Source organism: Camelina sativa, chromosome 3 (genome assembly GCF_000633955.1).
Source record: "Camelina sativa cultivar DH55 chromosome 3, Cs, whole genome shotgun sequence".
In the NCBI taxonomy this organism is placed as follows: domain Eukaryota; kingdom Viridiplantae; phylum Streptophyta; class Magnoliopsida; order Brassicales; family Brassicaceae; genus Camelina; species Camelina sativa.
The window spans coordinates 5,275,368-5,293,417 of record NC_025687.1 but is presented as its reverse complement, the minus strand read 5'-3'; the positions used below and the strand labels follow the sequence as shown (position 1 = coordinate 5,293,417).

General features: G+C 35.3%; 6 protein-coding genes across 9 annotated transcripts in view; 5 read left to right on the top strand and 1 right to left on the bottom strand.

Moving 5' to 3' along the window:
* LOC104770832 (CSC1-like protein At1g11960) overlaps nt 1-1,451 on the top strand; it is a 5,488-nt gene extending 4,037 nt beyond the window's left edge. The window contains exons 11-13 of the mRNA XM_019239649.1: nt 29-397; nt 583-816; nt 958-1,451. Coding sequence (XP_019095194.1) covers nt 29-397; nt 583-816; nt 958-1,212 — 858 coding nt within the window. The 3' untranslated portion in view covers nt 1,213-1,451. The remainder of the gene's footprint in view (nt 1-28; nt 398-582; nt 817-957) is intronic.
* Nucleotides 2,446-6,512, top strand: LOC104770809 (lysine-specific demethylase JMJ25-like). Of its 3 annotated transcripts, none has more exons than XM_010495280.1 (13): nt 2,446-2,501; nt 2,642-3,163; nt 3,275-3,390; nt 3,481-3,580; nt 3,700-3,832; nt 3,922-3,979; nt 4,068-4,770; nt 4,849-5,178; nt 5,259-5,540; nt 5,625-5,697; nt 5,787-5,872; nt 5,970-6,089; nt 6,171-6,512. In XM_010495280.1, exons 2-13 carry the CDS (start codon nt 2,657-2,659, stop codon nt 6,243-6,245), a joined length of 2,583 nt encoding a protein of 860 aa, XP_010493582.1. In that variant the 5' UTR covers nt 2,446-2,501; nt 2,642-2,656; the 3' UTR covers nt 6,246-6,512. The 3 variants fall into 3 exon arrangements, with proteins under 3 accessions (XP_010493582.1, XP_010493568.1, XP_019098954.1); XM_010495266.1 differs by having other exon boundaries at nt 3,916-3,979; XM_019243409.1 differs by having other exon boundaries at nt 2,493-2,564; nt 3,916-3,979.
* On the top strand, nt 7,840-10,296 carry LOC104770787. Of its 2 annotated transcripts, XM_010495250.2 has the most exons (10): nt 7,840-8,257; nt 8,327-8,443; nt 8,528-8,628; nt 8,742-8,813; nt 8,954-9,035; nt 9,180-9,260; nt 9,361-9,402; nt 9,575-9,631; nt 9,720-9,866; nt 9,958-10,296. In XM_010495250.2, exons 1-10 carry the CDS (start codon nt 7,973-7,975, stop codon nt 10,123-10,125), a joined length of 1,152 nt encoding a protein of 383 aa, XP_010493552.1. In that variant the 5' UTR covers nt 7,840-7,972; the 3' UTR covers nt 10,126-10,296. The 2 variants fall into 2 exon arrangements, with proteins under 2 accessions (XP_010493552.1, XP_010493561.1); XM_010495259.2 differs by lacking the exon at nt 9,958-10,296 and having other exon boundaries at nt 9,727-9,814.
* On the bottom strand, nt 11,509-13,487 carry LOC104770778 (proline synthase co-transcribed bacterial homolog protein). Its single transcript, XM_010495239.2, has 7 exons — nt 13,068-13,487; nt 12,907-12,973; nt 12,645-12,691; nt 12,321-12,408; nt 12,089-12,222; nt 11,896-11,994; nt 11,509-11,803 (listed from the first exon to the last, which is right to left on the bottom strand). Exons 1-7 carry the CDS (start codon nt 13,341-13,343, stop codon nt 11,729-11,731), a joined length of 786 nt encoding a protein of 261 aa, XP_010493541.1. The 5' UTR covers nt 13,344-13,487; the 3' UTR covers nt 11,509-11,728.
* Nucleotides 15,154-15,944, top strand: LOC104770769 (stigma-specific STIG1-like protein 3). Its single transcript, XM_010495228.2, has one exon. The coding sequence runs from the start codon at nt 15,246-15,248 to the stop codon at nt 15,669-15,671; it is 426 nt and encodes a 141-aa protein (XP_010493530.1). The 5' UTR covers nt 15,154-15,245; the 3' UTR covers nt 15,672-15,944.
* Nucleotides 16,758-18,050, top strand: part of LOC104770759 (putative pectate lyase 2) — a 3,445-nt gene continuing 2,152 nt past the window's right edge. The window contains exons 1-3 of the mRNA XM_010495219.1: nt 16,758-17,450; nt 17,538-17,641; nt 17,739-17,877. Of these exons, the coding sequence (XP_010493521.1) occupies nt 16,758-17,450; nt 17,538-17,641; nt 17,739-17,877 (936 nt within the window). The remainder of the gene's footprint in view (nt 17,451-17,537; nt 17,642-17,738; nt 17,878-18,050) is intronic.

Here is an 18,050-nt window from a genome sequence, read left to right as displayed (position 1 = left end):
GGGGGGGGGGGGGGGGGGAACGTTATATAGATTGTTGAGCTTATGTATTTGTTGCACTTGTCACTTGGATAGGATTCCTAGGACGGTTGGAGTAGCAATACCGATAAAAGCAACGTTTTTTATCACATATATAATGGTGGACGGTTGGGCGGGTGTTGCAGGGGAGATTCTGAGGCTGAAACCTCTCATCTTTTTCCATATAAAGAACTTCTTCTTGGTGAAAACTGAAAAGGATAGAGAAGAAGCAATGAACCCTGGACAGATCAATTATCATGCGACAGAGCCTCGGATTCAACTCTACTTCCTCCTCGGTCTTGTCTATGCCCCTGTGACTCCTGTTCTACTCCCGTTCATTATAGTCTTCTTCGCATTGGCCTACCTCGTATTTCGTCATCAGGTTAGTAAACAAACACTGCTCCCTTCTTTTTAACATCTTCAAGATTATTTTCAACTCAACGGATAAAGTGTTAAATTTTGTCTTCTTGATCTTTTTGGCTGTCAGGAGAGCTATAACAGAATCACACAAATACTTCTTCTCTACTTCTTGAACTTTCTTGTTTTGCTGATTATGGCTTATTGCAGATCATAAATGTGTACAATCAGGAATATGAAAGCGGGGCTAGGTTCTGGCCCGATGTCCATGGACGTATAATAGCAGCATTGATAATTTCGCAAGTCCTTTTGATGGGACTACTGAGCACTAAAGGAGCCGCTCAGTCCACGCCATTCCTCCTAGTCTTACCGATCCTCACATTTTTCTTTCACCGGTTCTGCAAAGGCCGGTATGAACCAGCATTCCTGCGTCACCCTTTGAAGGTTAGTTAGACAAAAATATCACATTTTTACTCAAACCAAGGTTTTATCATCTGTTTAAGTAAACACTATTCTGGTTTTATGTGGCTGATTTTGGTTAAGAATATATTTTTGATTGAGATATCATGTGGTCTGGTTTTACAGGAAGCAATGGTCAAAGATACATTGGAAAAAGCTAGAGAACCAAACTTTAATCTGAAACCTTACCTTCAGAAAGCATATATTCATCCGGTTTTCAAAGACGACCACTATGAAGACAGTCGGTTTGATGATATGTCCAGTTATTGCGGGGAGGATTCGGATGATGAGTGTGTTACTGTGCCAACGAAACGTCAGTCACGGCTAAATACTCCGGCGGCTAGCCATGTTAGCCGCGGTTCCTCGCGTTCACCACCGTGAAAGTGATAAAAGAGACTCCCATTGATTCACTTAAGCCAGGCTTGGGTTTATTATACCTTTACACAGTATATAAAGAAATTGGAAGTAACATGTGGGGAATTTTTTTTGTTTCTATTAGTTTTTTTTTTGTTTTTTTGTTTAGTCAGATTTTGTATATGATGAGAATATTTTTGGTTCTGACTTTTGAGTACGTTTTACATTAAATATTTTTAAAATAAAATATATATAGTTTTCTGAAATTCCATTGGATATGTATGTGATAATTGTTGTCATGTCGAGGAAAAACAAACCAGTGCTAAGGAATCTATATCCTTATTGCCCAACCCCAACGCCTCAACCATAGAAGTGTATCACACATCTGTCAATACCGAACAGGCTCGAAATTTAGTTTCTATTTTTAGTAGATATACTACTCCCAAAGTTCCGAAATTATGCGTGGTTTTTTTATAACAAAAAAAAAAACACAATTTTTTTTTTAGTTTCTTTTGATAAGTCAACACTTACAAGAAAAAAAAAAAGAAAAGAAAAGAAGATAAGAGTCAACACTGTATTGTAGAGTATAATATTATTTTTAGCATTGGCAAAAAAAAAAAAAAAAATTTAGCAAAAATGGTTATACGTATTTATTCTCTTTAAATGCTAACAATTCAAAAAAAAAAAAAATCTGACCACCATAATAATAAATGCAAAATTGAGTAAATTACTCTCATAAATATAGAATGGTGACTGGTGGAGTAGTATACATTCTACATAGGAATAGTTTATTTCCATCTTTTTATTTCCAATGTTTATCTCCATCTTATTATTATACACACAAACATATAAAGAAAAAAATATTTTGGTTGAAAGAAAATTATCAAAGAAAAACATATTTCTTTATATTCAACTTTATTAACATATATATATATATATATCTGTGTATTATTTACAGAATTAGACAGCCTAAAATTACACCCATGATTGATTGATATCAATTCTAAAAACAGCTTTAGAAAAAAATCTTTACTCATAAAAATCTGTAATTTATGCATAAGATTTTATCCATATATTGTGTATTTCGATGAGTAATTTAAGTTTGAGTAAGAAAAAAGCTTTGGGTGGATGTGACGGAGAGCGAATCAGTGGCTTCGGGGACGCGCGCGCGTGGTTCCACTCATAATCCGAACGTACGGGTAATATGAATCAGTCGCTTTAGCTACTTTTTAGAATCGCTTCTTCTTCTTCTTCCTTCCNATCGCTTCTTCTTCCTTCTTCCTCTTTGACTAATTAAATCACCTATTTCAGCTCAGGTATTGAATCGCTTCTTCTTCTTCCTTCGTGCGAGAGAAAATCCTATAATCTTAGAGACTTCGGTGTAATATCCTTTTTCCGGTTGATTTTTTTTTTTTAAGGCTAATCCATTTTCTGTTATTGACATTGGATTTTGCAGGTGAAATTGAGAATTATGAAGAGTGTAGTACCTGCTAATGGAGTGAACAATGGTGTGAAGGAGATTTCAAAGGGAACTTGTTGGCTGGAGAAGAAGAAGAAACCGGTTAAGGCAACGAGTCTCAGCAGTGGCTCATCGGATTTAGAAGAAGAGAGTAACGCCGAATGTGTGAAGCGAGTGTCTAACAAAACACGGAAACGCTCTAAAGCTGATGAGATTAAACCGAAATCTTCAAGAAAGAAGAGACGAGTAGGAAGTGGTGGTGATGTTGAATGCGAGGGAAGGAGAGCTAAAGAAGAAGTTGTTGTTGTTGATGATGCAAAGAAGAATCGGGAACTAAAACTCCAAGTTGCTCCTTTCACCAAGGCAAAATCTCGTAGCAAGAGCAAGAATTCAGATATTGCGGATGTTTGGTTTCCTGGTAACGAGATAGATGTTGTTAGCGCTTCCAGTTCGCGTTTTGATTCTCATCTGAAAATTGAGTATTTTATTGACTGCAGAAGCATGACAAGGAATTTAAAGGTTAAAATTTGTTCTTCTATACACAACCAGAACACATGATGTGTGTGATGAAACTTTACTCAACTACTTTTGTCTGAAAATCGTGTTTCTTTTTTTGCTTCTCCTACGCAGGCAGATTTGGGAGATCTTGCAATATGCCATCAATGCTCTCAAGGGGAAAGAAGATATCTTTTCATTTGCACTTTTTGTGAAGAGAGATTGTATTGTCTTCCATGCATAAAGAAGTGGTTAGTTTTTATGTCCTAAAGTTTTATTACATTCTTTCTTCTGTCTATGTGCTTCATTATCGTTTATACAAAACTCGCGGTTTGTCACAGGTATCCCCATATGACCAAGGATGGTGTCATAGACCAATGTCCCTTTTGTCGTAGAACTTGCAATTGCTCCTCATGTTTGCATTCGAGTGGATTAATCGAGGTATGATTGTATTCTTACCCAAAGGATTCATACTGAGATTTCTCACTATGGTTGATTCTTGAAGTAATTTGAAGACAACAATCATGAGTGTATCCTCATATGATCTGTTTGTCTTACAGACATCAAAGAGAAAGCTCAATAACGACGAAAGATTTTATCATTTTCAATACTTGATTGTGTCAGTGCTTCCTTTCTTGAAAAAGTTTTGCAAAGCACAAGATAAAGAAATCGAAACCGAGGCAAAGTTTCAAGGTATATATAGTGTGATCTTCCTCTGCTACTAACAGAAGATTTTTTCTTGCTACAAGATAACGTAATTGATATGTTCTGTATAGGAGTAGTGACTTCTCAAGTTGATATATCCGAGTCTCTCTGCTCAAATGAAGAGCGCGTCTTCTGGTAAGTATCATCTTTTTGCATGTGTTTGAATAGTTACATGATATTAGATTTATTTCACATATTACTGACTTATCATTTTTCTCTGTAGTAACCACTGTGCAACTTCAATTGTTGACTTGCATAGAAGCTGTACAAAGTGCTCTTATGAGCTTTGTCTGAACTGTTGCGAAGAGATCCGTGGAGGACGGCTTTCAGAACGCCCGGAAGTCAAGCTACAATTCGAGAATAAAGGGAGCAGATATATGCATGGCGAAGATGCAGAACCAAGCTCGTCTTCTGTTTCTGAGGATGAAACTAATAATATTACATCCATTAAATGGAATGCTGATGAAAATGGAAGCATACCCTGTGCGCCAAAAGAGCTAGGCGGTTGCGGTGAATCTGTGTTGGAGCTTAAGAGAATCCTACCAGTGACTTGGATGTCAGATTTGGAGAACAAGGCAGAGACATTCTTAGCCTCTTATACTATGGATCCGATAATGTCATATTGTAGATGTTCATCTGATTTGGAGGAGAGTATGAAGAGGAAGGCAGCTTCAAGGGACAGATCCAATGACAATTACCTTTACTCTCCTGATTCTTTTGATGTCCTGATGCAAGAAGAGCTTCTACATTTCCAAGAGCATTGGTCCAAAGGTGAACCAGTGATCGTTCGAAACGCCCTTGACATCACAGCTGGTTTAAGCTGGGAGCCAATGGTGATGTGGCGGGCTTTATGTGAGAATGTTGATTCACCAACTAGCACTAACATGTCTGATGTGAAAGCTATCGATTGTTTAGCTAACTGTGAGGTAAAAACTCATTTCTTATAAAGTTTTTTAAAGGTGTTTTAGAGGTTCTGTAGCTCATCTTGTTTCTTATTATTTCAGGTGAAGATCGATACTCGATGTTTCTTTGAAGGATACAGCAAAGGAAGAACATATGGTAACTTCTGGCCTGAGATGCTGAAGCTGAAGGATTGGCCTCCTTCAGACAAGTTTGAAAACCTTTTACCTCGTCACTGCGATGAGTTCATTTCAGCATTACCGTTCCAAGAATATAGCGATCCTAGATCCGGAATCCTCAACATTGCTACAAAACTTCCCGAAGGAATCCTTAAACCAGATCTTGGTCCAAAAACCTACATTGCATATGGGATTTCAGATGAGCTCGGTAGAGGCGATTCAGTCACTAAGCTTCACTGTGATATGTCAGATGCAGTAAGTTTTCGGAATTCTTTACACAATAATGTTAAATACAAATGTAGTTTGTCAAATATATAAAGGTGTCTTGTTTGTAGGTTAATATCCTGATGCATACGGCTGAAGTAACAATAACTGAGGAGCAACGAGTTGCCATAGAAGCTCTGAAAGAGAAACACAAGCAACAGAATGAGAAAGAGCTTCAGGAGCAAAATGGTTCAGAGGGAAAAGAGATTGTGAGTTATGAGAATGGGTATCATGATGAAATTGGAGGTGCACTTTGGGACATATTTAGAAGAGAAGATGTTCCTAAGCTTGAAGAGTATCTAAGGAAGCATTGCAAAGAATTTAGACATACTTATTGCTCTCGTGTGAAAAAGGTTAGCAAATATAAAATAATCTGGGAAACGTTTCATTTCTGAGTCTCTAGTAGGTTATTTTGGATGATAGGATTCTTTTGTTAGGTGTATCATCCTATACATGACCAATATTGTTTCTTGACCGTGGAGCACAAAAGAAAACTCAAGGCGGAATTTGGTATGATTTACTTGTAACTGTAATAACTGTGACGTCCAACATTGTAGTCAGTCATATGTTTGTTTATAATTGTTATCTTTGAATATAAGGGATTGAGCCATGGACATTTGTGCAAAAGCTAGGAGAAGCAGTGTTTATTCCAGCGGGTTGTCCTCATCAAGTTCGGAATCTCAAGGTTATTATTGTTTGGATAACTTTTTGTCTTATAAACTAACTTTTTCTTATTGTCTTTTTAACTTATGTAACGGATTTTTAATGTGGATTTGGAACAGTCGTGCACAAAGGTAGCTGTTGATTTTGTTTCCCCAGAGAACATAGATGAGTGTCTCCGTTTGACTGATGAGTTTAGACAACTACCTAAGAACCACAAAGCCAGAGAAGACAAACTTGAGGTGAGTATTTTGCGGTGATTTCTAATTTTGGATTATTTTTTTGTTTTAATCTTCTTTGAATCTTTTGCCATGTGAAAACAGATAAAGAAAATGGTGATCTACGCAGTGGAACAAGCACTGAAAGAAGTGGAGACATTATTGGCAGATCTCAACTAAAAAGCTTCACTATGGCTTTGTTGTAGTTGTAGGATTGGCAGCAGAATTTTTTTTGTAGGATTGTAAAGCCATGACTATTTGTAGTTGGCTTTTGCTGTTGGGATATATATTATGTAGAAACATGCGTCTCTTGAAAACAATGATTCCTTTTTTCAAATGGGGATTTTGATGTAACTTTTTGAATTGGAGGCCATTGTTTTTTTTGGCAGATGAATATTTGATGTAATCTTCTTTTGAAGAGCAAATGAAAAGGTTGAGATATGGTAACATCACAAAATGTGTAGCCGTAGTTTTGACTTCTTTTTTTTTTTTTTAACAGACTTCTTCTTTTTTTTTTTGGGTTATTTTAAACTTTTAATTAATGTTACCTTATAAAATGCACATTAATCCTCAAAGTTGAATCTATATTAACATTTTTAAAGTACATTTGGTTTATGCCCTTTAAATTTTAATTATTATTATTTTTTTTACAACAATAACCCCTATAGAAATTCCATAAATAACATTGCAGAAAAACTCAAATACTAAACTTTTTTAAACTGACTAACATTTGTTACATTTATTGCCATAAAATCTTAACAACATCTATACATTCCGATTTTTCCAAAAACAAATCTATCCATTAAAGTTTTAACTCATTAAATCTCTAAAACTATTTTATGGATGCTAGAATCTCTCAAATTTAAATGATATACCACAAATTTTCTATAACAAAAGTTTACAATCTCAATAATTATATTAACATTAATAAATTTCCTAAACTGAAAATCTAATCTATATATATATATTTTTGAAATACATTTTGGGTTCTACCCTTTTAATTTTGTTTATTTAAAATTTTAGTCCCTACAAAATTGCACTAAAAGCAAGAAGTAAAATATTGTAAATTGACAGAATCATTTTTTTCATAGAAACTAATTAATTCTACTTAAATTCCTTATTAATAGCAAAATTCTTTTCTATATATGTATTCCAAAATAAAAAAAATAGAAAAATCAATCATTAAATTGTATACACTGAAAAATAAACAATCAATTAAATTAAATAATTATATATCAAAAAAATAGTATTATTTTAAATAAATAAAACAGTTAATTATTCTGATTAAATATACATTATACAAACAGTTATAATTCATAATTTTAGTGTTTTTCATGATAAAATTATAATACTTTAAGAATAATTGTATCACTAAATATAAAAAGATTAAAAATTAAAAATATATAATTTTATTATTAAATTAAATACCGCTAAAATCAACTATCATTATAAATAAAATTAAATAGTTGTCCCGTGGTATACCACGGGTTAAATCCTAGTATTTTTTATTTGTTTAGAAGGAAAGTAAATACATTTAGTGTCTTGGATAATTAATATTCTTAGTCAAATTGTAAATAACATACTACCATATTGTGACATATTTGTAGTTGAATTTCAATTTAGGACAACAAGAAAGTAGTGTTTTCAACTTTTCATATTAACGTAGACCCCACCTAACTTAAAAACGTGTACGCGCCTTACGACGTCGTTTTCAGAAGGTTTATACCGTCTCTAACTACCATCTTCGTCTACCTTTCTTTCTTCTTCTCTCAAATGTTTAATTTCCAAATAATTCAGTTTCCGTTTCTTCTGAACCTTTTTATTTGACTTCAACAAAACCCTATAGAGAGAGAGACAGTGAGAGACTCGAATGATCGCGATTTTATCAAGGTACTACTACTACGACAATGACGGGGAAACCACAGCCGCAGATTCAGCCTCCGTCGTCACGTCGCGGCGTCGTTTGGCTTGGATGGAAGCTCGTTATCGTTTTCTCCGCCGCGCTTTGCCTTTTCGCTCTCTTAAGGATCCAACTACATTACCATTCCGTCTCGACATTGCCGCTCTCCGTCGCGAGATCTCGTACCACCCCGCTCCGTGAATACTCCGGCGATCTTCGTCCCAAGCTCGCTTTCCTTTTCTTAGCTCGCCGTGATCTCCCTCTTGATTTTTTGTGGGATAGTTTCTTCAAGGTCGTAGTTGACCCAAGTCTTTTGATTTTAGCTGTTCTTTCAAAATTGCTGATTTTGGTGAATTTGTAGGGTGTGGATCATGCTAATTTCTCAATCTATGTACATTCGTTACCTGGTTTCGTGTTTAATGAAGACACTACGCGGTCTCAGTATTTTTATAATCGCCAATTGAACAATAGTATTAAGGTGAGTCTTCATTTTTAGAACTGTTCCTAAGGATTAAGAGTGGATTGAATTGAAAAACTTAGGATGAGTGTGTTTATTATATAGGTAGTATGGGGAGAATCAAGCATGATTGCAGCTGAAAGATTGTTGTTTGCTTCTGCTTTAGAGGATCAGTGCAATCAAAGATTTGTTCTTCTCTCTGACAGGTGTGGTGCCTTCTTCTTTCAGCATTACTCCATTGAGTTCCCTTTTGCTTGCGGAACTGTACATATGTGATTTACGACGCACTTATTTCAATTTGCTTTCGTCTGTTTTGCAGATGTGCTCCGTTATATGACTTTGGCTATATATATAGATACCTTATCTCTTCACCGAGGAGTTTTGTGGATAGGTAGATATGCAACTCTGAATTTTTATGAGGTTTCTTTAGTACTTCATATTTGATATATATGGCCTGATTGATAACTGGTGTATTATAAGAGGAGTTATTTAGATGAATGGTAAACTATGTTTGTTGCTTTCTATTTGCAGTTTTCTTCATACAAAAGAGACACGGTACAGTGTGAAAATGTCTCCAGTCATACCTGAAGAGAAATGGCGAAAAGGATCCCAGGTATCTTCATTGTCTTGCTTGTGAAACTAACATTGCTGAATTTGATTGCTTACCAAGATTTCTGAAGCATCAAATTGTGAGGGACAAGAGGTTCCTTTTCACTTCATGAAGTTTTAAATCTCATTCTTGTTTTATCTATTACAGTGGATAGCTTTGATCAGAAGTCATGCAGAGGTCATTGTAAATGATGGTATCGTATTCCCGGTTTTTAAGAAATTCTGCAAGGTAAAAATTAAGCTTTATGTATATTTAATTCCGCTCGTGACTTTTTTTTTTTGCTGAAGAAGCAAGAGATTTATTTGTTAATTTCTCTTTTGGTTTGCAGAGATGTCCACCTTTAGGTACCAATGAGGCATGGTTGTTTCTTGTAAGTGATACTTTGAAGTTGGCATTTTTCATTTAATAGCAGCCTCAACCAATTATGTTAATGCTTTGTAACAATCTAAAGAGTGTCTATGAACACTTCCCTCCATTGATTTACCTCTTTTTTTTTTCATAATCAAATGGTCTGGATTTTTTTACATTTGATGTGAACTCAGAAACAAAAACGGCGCAACTGCATCCCCGATGAACACTATGTGCAAACATTGCTTACGGTAATCCTCTCTGATAAAAATCTCTCCCATTTTTGTTTCCATCTATATAATCCCATATTGGTTATGTATTCCAAACTGATATTTTCAGATGCAAGGACTAGAGAGTGAAATGGAACGACGAACGGTGACATATACTGTATGGAACGTTTCGGCTACAAAATATGAAGCCAAATCTTGGCATCCCGTCACTTTCACATTTGAAAACTCTGGCCCTGAGGACATTAAAGAAATAAAGGTACATAAATTTTTTCCTACTGGTGATCAAAATCACAACCAAATGAGATCTTTTGAGTAATTTTGTCGTTCTCGTTCTTTTCTTGGGGCAGAAAATAGACCATGTCTATTATGAGTCTGAATCTCGAACTGAATGGTGTAAGGCGGATTCAAGACCAGTCCCGTGCTTTCTTTTTGCAAGGAAGTTCACGAACGAAGCTGCTATGCGCATTGTGAGGGAAGGGCTAATAGGAGCATCAACAAACATAACCTTATTATAACTCAGCAACAGTGTAGGTCAAGCAACAGAGAGTATACATAGAGTAGGGCATAGCATCGATTTATAGAAATCCCTCATGAGTGTGTTACTTAATTGATTTTATATATGACGCTTTTGAAGAAACTAACTCAATGAATTTTCTTTTACTTTGGAATCTTGTTTGGGTGCTAAATTTTCCCGAAGAAACTGGCTTCAATTAATATAAAATACGTTACGTTTAGCAAGTGTTATACCTCTCTTCCTAAGAGGTACAAGTAATGTTGAGAAAAGAAGTAACACAAGTAATTTTTTGACCTCCCCGTCTTCGATCAACCAAAACCTGAGACAGATGGCTTTTAGACGACCACTGATTACTGATACTAATCGTCATCTTCATCGTTTTAACCACTGGCGTTAAAAATCGCCACCGCGGATGAGCCTGTTCCAGACGCCATGGCCACACCAGTTCCACGCGTTAATGTTTATGAATTACTCCGGCGATGATTGACCTTTGGTACGACTGGACCAACGGTCGTAATTTCAATATCATCCAGGAGCAGCTCGGCGGCATTACAGGCTACGACCTTGAATGGAACAACGGTACATCCTTCTTTAACACGCTCTTCTTTAACTCTTTGAGAGGTTTGAGTTTTTATTTTCGTATGAAGTAGGAAATTGAAATACCTTAGGAGAGAATTCTAGGTTTTGGCTAAATTCAGTTGATCAAAGTGGAGCTCTCTCTCTCTGCAGATTCGAAGTTCTCTCTTGTTTCTTATTACTTCACTCTAACTTGGTCATTCTTTTCACAAAATATCCGTATTTGTGGTACTTGACTGATTTTGATATTTGACTGAATCAATATGACCAATGTAACTCTTCTACCTTCTGATTCTTTTGCTGAGATAGATTGATTGATTAATTCTAGTTGATTCAGTCAATAGTAGATTTATATGAACTTCTTTGATTTGGTGTTTTAGATTTGTTGTTTAAAAGCTAATTAAGATTGTAAATCGATTATTGAAGAAGCCTTGACTAGAAGATAAGTGCTAGATATGGTTTACTTATACTGCAGAACTCCCAAAGCAATTAGTACGTGACTTCCTTTGGTAAAAAGATTAAGATGTTGTTGGGACAACTTTTTAAATATTCTTTATAACTAGCATCGTACATTAGCAAGTTTATAAGGGCCAATAATAAGATTTGGGTGTATAAAGCCCCAAATGAACAAATTGTTTGTTATTTATTCTTAGAGCAAAAAATGTCAAATTGGCAATGATGAACCTAATGAATTAGAAAAAAGATTTTCGCATACAAATTTTCATGTTTTTCCAAGAACAAAAAAAATTTACTAGTTATCAAAAAAAATTTACTAGTTATCAAAAAAAAATTTCATGTTTTGATTTGGTTGTACACACTTCTTCTCTTTCTTTATAAATAAAGGCAAAATATGTGTCAATATTTTAACTCTCAGGTAAACGTACTCTCTTCCTCTTTCTCTCATCAAACACCAAAATTATCATCTTACGATTAATTCTTGTGATGTGTAGGGTTTTACAAGTCTTGGCAGGTTGTTTATTGGGATGTTATGAGTCTTATGTATCAATCTCATCACCCGCCAGTTTACTTCATTTCTTCTTAGGATACTCTCTCGCCCCAAAAATTGTAGACCCTATTCTCACATTTGTGCTTCCCAGTTCAATCTGTAACTCCCAAAGCCATTAAGAAAACTCTTTAACATTTTGAACAGATCTCATAACTTTTTTACTTGAATCAACAATCAACAACAACTTACGGCTAACTCAAAGTCACCAGACATCCCCATAGATAGCTCACACTGCTCCTCCGGTATTCCAAGCTCCTTACACACTTCACTTCTGCATTTCGCAAGCAACTACACATATAATATAATAAGAAACGAACGTGAGCTCCTTTTAGTGTTGTAAAAATATTACCAAACATGTTAGGCTCAAAACAGATTATATAACCTTGAAATTCTCTGGGGTTGAAGTGTAATCAGCCATCCCTATAGTCATCAACCCGGAAAACTCGAGATTGGAGCAAGCTTCCTTCACGTGTTTCGCCAGTCCTACGCATCCTGAGGGTTCCACGCCGAATTTAGCTGAAAGTTTCAGTTAAGAAGATCACCTCAGATAGTATTAAGAAAAGGTGAAAGCTGGAAAACATTCAAAGTTGAAGAAGAATTTCTCAGACTCTTACACTCTTCGCCACTGGTATTCACTTGGACCAAGACTTTCAAGGGCTTTCTTCCGATGTTTCCAACCACACGATCAAGCGTATTTGCAATCTATGAAGCAAATTTAGTTAAACAAAATCAGTGATTTGGCACCATGTATATTCATAAGTTAGTATGGTTTGATCTAATTGAACTCCCAATGCATCTTTACTTTTGTCATCACATCGAAACAAACCCACGAGATTTCATGTTTTTGTTATCTAACACCTCGAAGGAGCTATAGAACAGTTACAAACCAAATAACAAAACCCTTCTCTTACAATATACAAAAAAGAGAACTTTTTTACCTTTTCATCATCAACACTTTCCACCATCACAAGGTTAGGCACTCCAGCTAATCAATCATGCAACCAAATCAAAGAATTCAGAACAAAACATACCAAAGACTAAGAGATTTCAGTAACAAAGTGGCTCATATTCAAACCAAATTTAGTGCCAACGAATTGAAGAACTCAAGTGTGGAGTTTTAACATCCAAATTAGTAACTCACAAAACTGATTGCAAGAAGAAGAACCAAGTAATAACCAAATGGGCAAAAATCAAATTTACTTAGTAAAGGTTTCACTTTGTTGCTCTGCAAATTCCCAATGAAATGCCACTCTATATCTTCTGGAAGCTGCAAATTTCCAAAAAATTCAAATTCAAGACTCTTTCAATTATCCAAAGGATTCAAAAAAAGATTTTGCAAGCAGAGAGAGAGACTCAGAGACCTGAGGTGCCTTCTCGATGACCTCTTGCACATAGTTCTCTCCAAAAGACCTATGACCAGCGTCGTATACTTGACGAATCAGAGAAACTGGTTTTGTCTTGCTCACCGCTACGACCCGTACTCGATCCGACGCACGACCCGCTTTCTCCGCCGCTTGGTTTACTCGCTGAAACACCGATCTCAAAGCCGCCACTCCATCAATCGCCGCCGTCGATGACATAGCCGATTCAACCACGTGTTCGTTCTCGGGCTTCTCTTCGTTTTCTAGATCGTTCATCGAGTAAATCAATCACTGATCTCTTCTTTCTCACAGTTTTGTGGAAAGAGATTACGAGTGCGACGCCACTGAAACAAAAGAAAAAAAAAAAAAAAAANAAAAAACTAAAATATGGTTACTTTCGAGGATCGAACTCGTCACCTTTAGTTAAGTTAACGCACTTGTTTCTAAAATTGTCGTCGCGTGGCGTGACTATTTAAACCAATAAAACCGAACCAAAATCAATTGTACTTTCAAAACCAATAAAACCCAAACCGAAATCAATTTTAAGTCAAACCCCTTTGGTGCTCTTATAACGGCTTTAATTTGAATAAAGGATTCACGTTTCCGTGTATTACAGATAAGTGTCATGAGATATTTGCAATAGAAACTACAACTACTTAGAGCAATGAAACAAGTTGTTCGTGAGAACAAAAAAGGGTAAATTGTTGGAAACTGAACACACATATGTTTGATGTTCATTTTTGTCTTCATAAAATATCCTGATTGTTTACCACTATATCATTCAACCATGCATTGTCTTTCATATATTTCCAAGTCTCTGAGAGAGAGCATGGTTAACTTAGTTGTGCACTTGTGCTACAATGTCACAGTCCCAATTTTTTCAGTTGCAGTAATGTCCTTTGAATGTGACTTATTTTGTACTTGTTTTGAATACGAAAATGTATTAGGGTCCCAATATCCCACCAAGACCAAGTGACCAAGTGTTCAAAGGGTCAACGCCTACTCGAGTGCTCTCATAACCGATTTTGTTCAAGTTTGAACAAAGATTCATGTAGCGTGTATTACGGAAAGCTTGTATTGTACTTTGTATCTTTTTCTCACCGTATATTTTTTTTTTGGGTACTTCTAAATTTATTTTTTGCTTCATATTATATAGTTAATAAAATAATGTGGAGTAATTAAATGAGTAATGTTCAACCTTTTGACAACAACAAAAAAAAAAAAATGCAAAACGCATCCTAAAGGCTAAAGTGTGTACAACAAAAAGACGAAAGACTTGGTTTTGTTGGGAACTTTGGATAGTGGAGTTCCATATGCACTTTAGAAAACATATCTTACTAAAATATCTACATCTATACTTTCCTAGTTTCCTATATTATCTTTAATATTTATATAAATATTTTTCTATATGAAATCGAAACATTATAATTTCTAATCGAATTAACAAAAAATAGTTATTGGTTTTCTAAAAAAAAATAGTAGATAAGTCCTTAGAGCTTTTTAAACTAACTTATCTGGCTTGTCATGATCGGGAAGTGATCAAATTCACTAAGGGAGGCGATCGAGACGTTACAATAATACTGTAGTTGGAATAACCTTTTTGCTAATTTTTTTTTTTATTTTTTTATTTTATTTTATTTCTCTAGATAATAATAAACACTTGGATATATATATATATCCCATTGTCTGATCCTTAGCAAAATATCTAGATATTTCCAAAATATTGTTGCTATTTAATTTGAAATTACGATAACATATATTTGGACACATGTAAACTGATTGTATAGCTAAACTATACAATTGCAAAATGAGAAAATGAATGTCATGTGTTCAACTGTTGTTCTGCCTAATTTTAGATATTTATTCAATCTTTTTTTCTTCTACGCGAGCCTAACTCGTTTATACTTCTGATTTCTGAAATCTAAACTCTTCGAATTAAATTGACCACTCCACTAAAAGAGTCTTAAAAAGTCAAATAGTTTTCTTAGACGACCTAATTGTTTAACAAACTTTTCTTTTGACCTATATGCATCATTCTCTCGTCTATAAATACCCATTCACGTCGTTCCTTACTCTTCACCTAAAAACAAAAACATTCATACACACACAAACACAAACAGATACCAAAGATTTTGTATGTAATTTCTCTCCTTTGATTTCTTATCCACAAGTAGAAGAATGAATACATTCAAGATATCCTATTTCATTATGGTACTCATAGTGGTCTTAGCCATTGCTATAACACTCAGCGAACCGCTAAGGGTCGAGGCGAAGCATCAAGACAAGAACAGTCATCAAGAGATAGCCGCTACTGCAAGGAACAAAGGTAGGAAACGTATAGGTGCAGCAATGACATGTGACAAAAGCTCCAAAGTATGTCGTCTCAAAGGCAGTCCAGGTCGTGATTGTTGTCGTAAGAGGTGCGTCGACCTGAGAACCAACAAATTGAACTGTGGAAGATGTGGAAAAAGCTGTCAATACTCGGAGGTTTGTTGCAACGGATATTGTGTAAACCCAATGTTTGACAAGAGACACTGCGGAGGTTGCTTTAAGAAGTGTAAGAAAGGGAGATCGTGTGCCTATGGGATGTGCAGCTATGCATAAAGAAATAATGCGGTATAAAAGGTCATTAGAAAGAAAAAAAGAATTTTAATTTGTTGGTTTAAATTGGATTAAATTCATATTATACATACAGATCGAAATTCAAAGATTATATAGCTAGCTTAAATAAAGGTCGAGTACTTGCTATAAAAGATAGAAAGTCTTGTAAAAGTTTGTCATCATTATTATATTGTTAATTTTATTGATACGCCCATGTCTCATGCATGTTAACAATCCAATGTATAATTATTGAATAAAGTTTGAATTTATTAACTATCTTATTCCTACCTAATTAAAAGGACTATTTAAGATAAATTTTAAAGCTTTATTTTCCACTTCAAATCCAAATTATCCTAATCTCAATCTCTACTTGTAATACCAACATAAAAGTGAAAATGATCGAGGAAGTGTACGGATTTGACAGAAGTTGACTTTAGTGCCTATACGAAAAGTGATGATGATGCCAATTTCTAAATTCTAATTGCCGTCTCAAATAGTATTCTATATACTTTTCTTAAAAAATATTACTCGTTTTCAGTCTTATTAGAAAATAAACCACCATTATATTAAACAAGTTGAAGTATTTACCACTTTATTAAATCTGATCATTGGCACCATGTTGTATGCGTCGACCGATACCATGCATGTCAAAAAGCAGTGTTTTGTATACCAAACTGACGAATCACAGACTACTGACTATATTTATATATAACTAGGAAATAGTGATCACTAATTCTTCTCTAAACTTAAAGTTTAACTTATAAATAAACTTATTATATAGAATTATAGATGATAATTAATTTGATATGTAACCAAAGTCAAACCAATCCATCTTCATCTCAAGCTCGTGCAACCACGTCTGTCTATAACAAAGAGCATTGATCAAAGAAATATATATAGCGAGAGAAGTTTTTATTCAAATGATAATATTGTTTCCTATCATTAGTCAACACGATCCGTGTGTCCCACCTTCTCATCTTTCAAATTAGAAACGTAGTTGTATATTTATAATAGCTACTGCTAAGTACATTCGTCTATATATATATTTGCACACATATAGTTCAATTGAAGCCTCACATCTTCTAGCAAATGGCTTCACTTTTCTTAACAGTTTCACTTCTCTTTGCAACTTTCTCTTCTTCTCTTGTAGAAGCTGCTTATTACAGTAATGGTTACACTACCGTTCCCAAATTATTACTAAATCCTATCGATTCTTGCTGGCGTAGAAATCCTAGTTGGGCGTACAACCGTCGTGCCCTTGCCGATTGCGCTGTAGGGTTTGGAAAAGCTGCGGTTGGGGGAAAATACGGGTCGATCTACGTGGTTACAAACCCATCAGACGACCCCGAAAACCCTAGACCCGGAACTCTTAGACACGCCGTGATCCAATCTAAACCACTATGGATCACATTCGCACGTGACATGGTCATAGTGTTGCGAAACGAACTCATCATGAACAGCTACAAGACGATCGACGGAAGAGGTGCAAAAGTAGAAATTGCATATGGTCCATGCATAACGATCCAACATGTGAGCCACGTCATTATACATGGGATAAGTATCCATGATTGTAAACCGGGTAAGTCAGGTCGAGTGCGGAGCAGCCCGACTCATATTGGCAACCGGAAAGGATCAGATGGTGATGCAATCGCTATTTTTGATTCTTCACATATCTGGATTGATCATTGTTACTTTTCTCGGTGTCAAGATGGTTTGATCGATGTGCTTCATGCTTCTACGGCCGTTACTATTTCTAACAACTACTTCACGCAGCATGATAAAGTAAGTTTATATCTTACATAACTGTAACTTTTTTTATAATGTATTTTGAATATTTGATGATAATTAATTTGCTATGTCATTATGAAGGTGATGTTACTCGGACATAATGACAATAATGTGGAGGATAAAATCATGAGAGTTACAATTGCATTCAACCATTTTGGACCAGGTCTCATTGAGAGGATGCCGAGGTGAGTATAAATATTTTGTTACTTAGTTTAATTGAACCAGACTAGAAAAATGTTGACATGGATATGTAATTGATAATATGTCCTGATGACGTGGCAGGGTGAGGAGAGGGTATGCGCACGTAGCAAACAATAGGTACGAGAAATGGCAAATGTATGCGATCGGAGGAAGTGCTGATCCAACCATTTTTAGTGAAGGCAACTACTTCGTTGCTTCTGATGACTTAAGCAAAAAACAGGTATCTTCATTTTTAAGGCATGTTAATGTATTTATTGCCAATGATTTTGAATTACAATAGTATATATATGATTATATTCTTTTGTATATCTATAGGTGACAAAGAGAATAGATAGTGGATATGATTGGACGAGATGGAAATGGAGAACGTCCAAAGACGTTTTCAAGAACGGA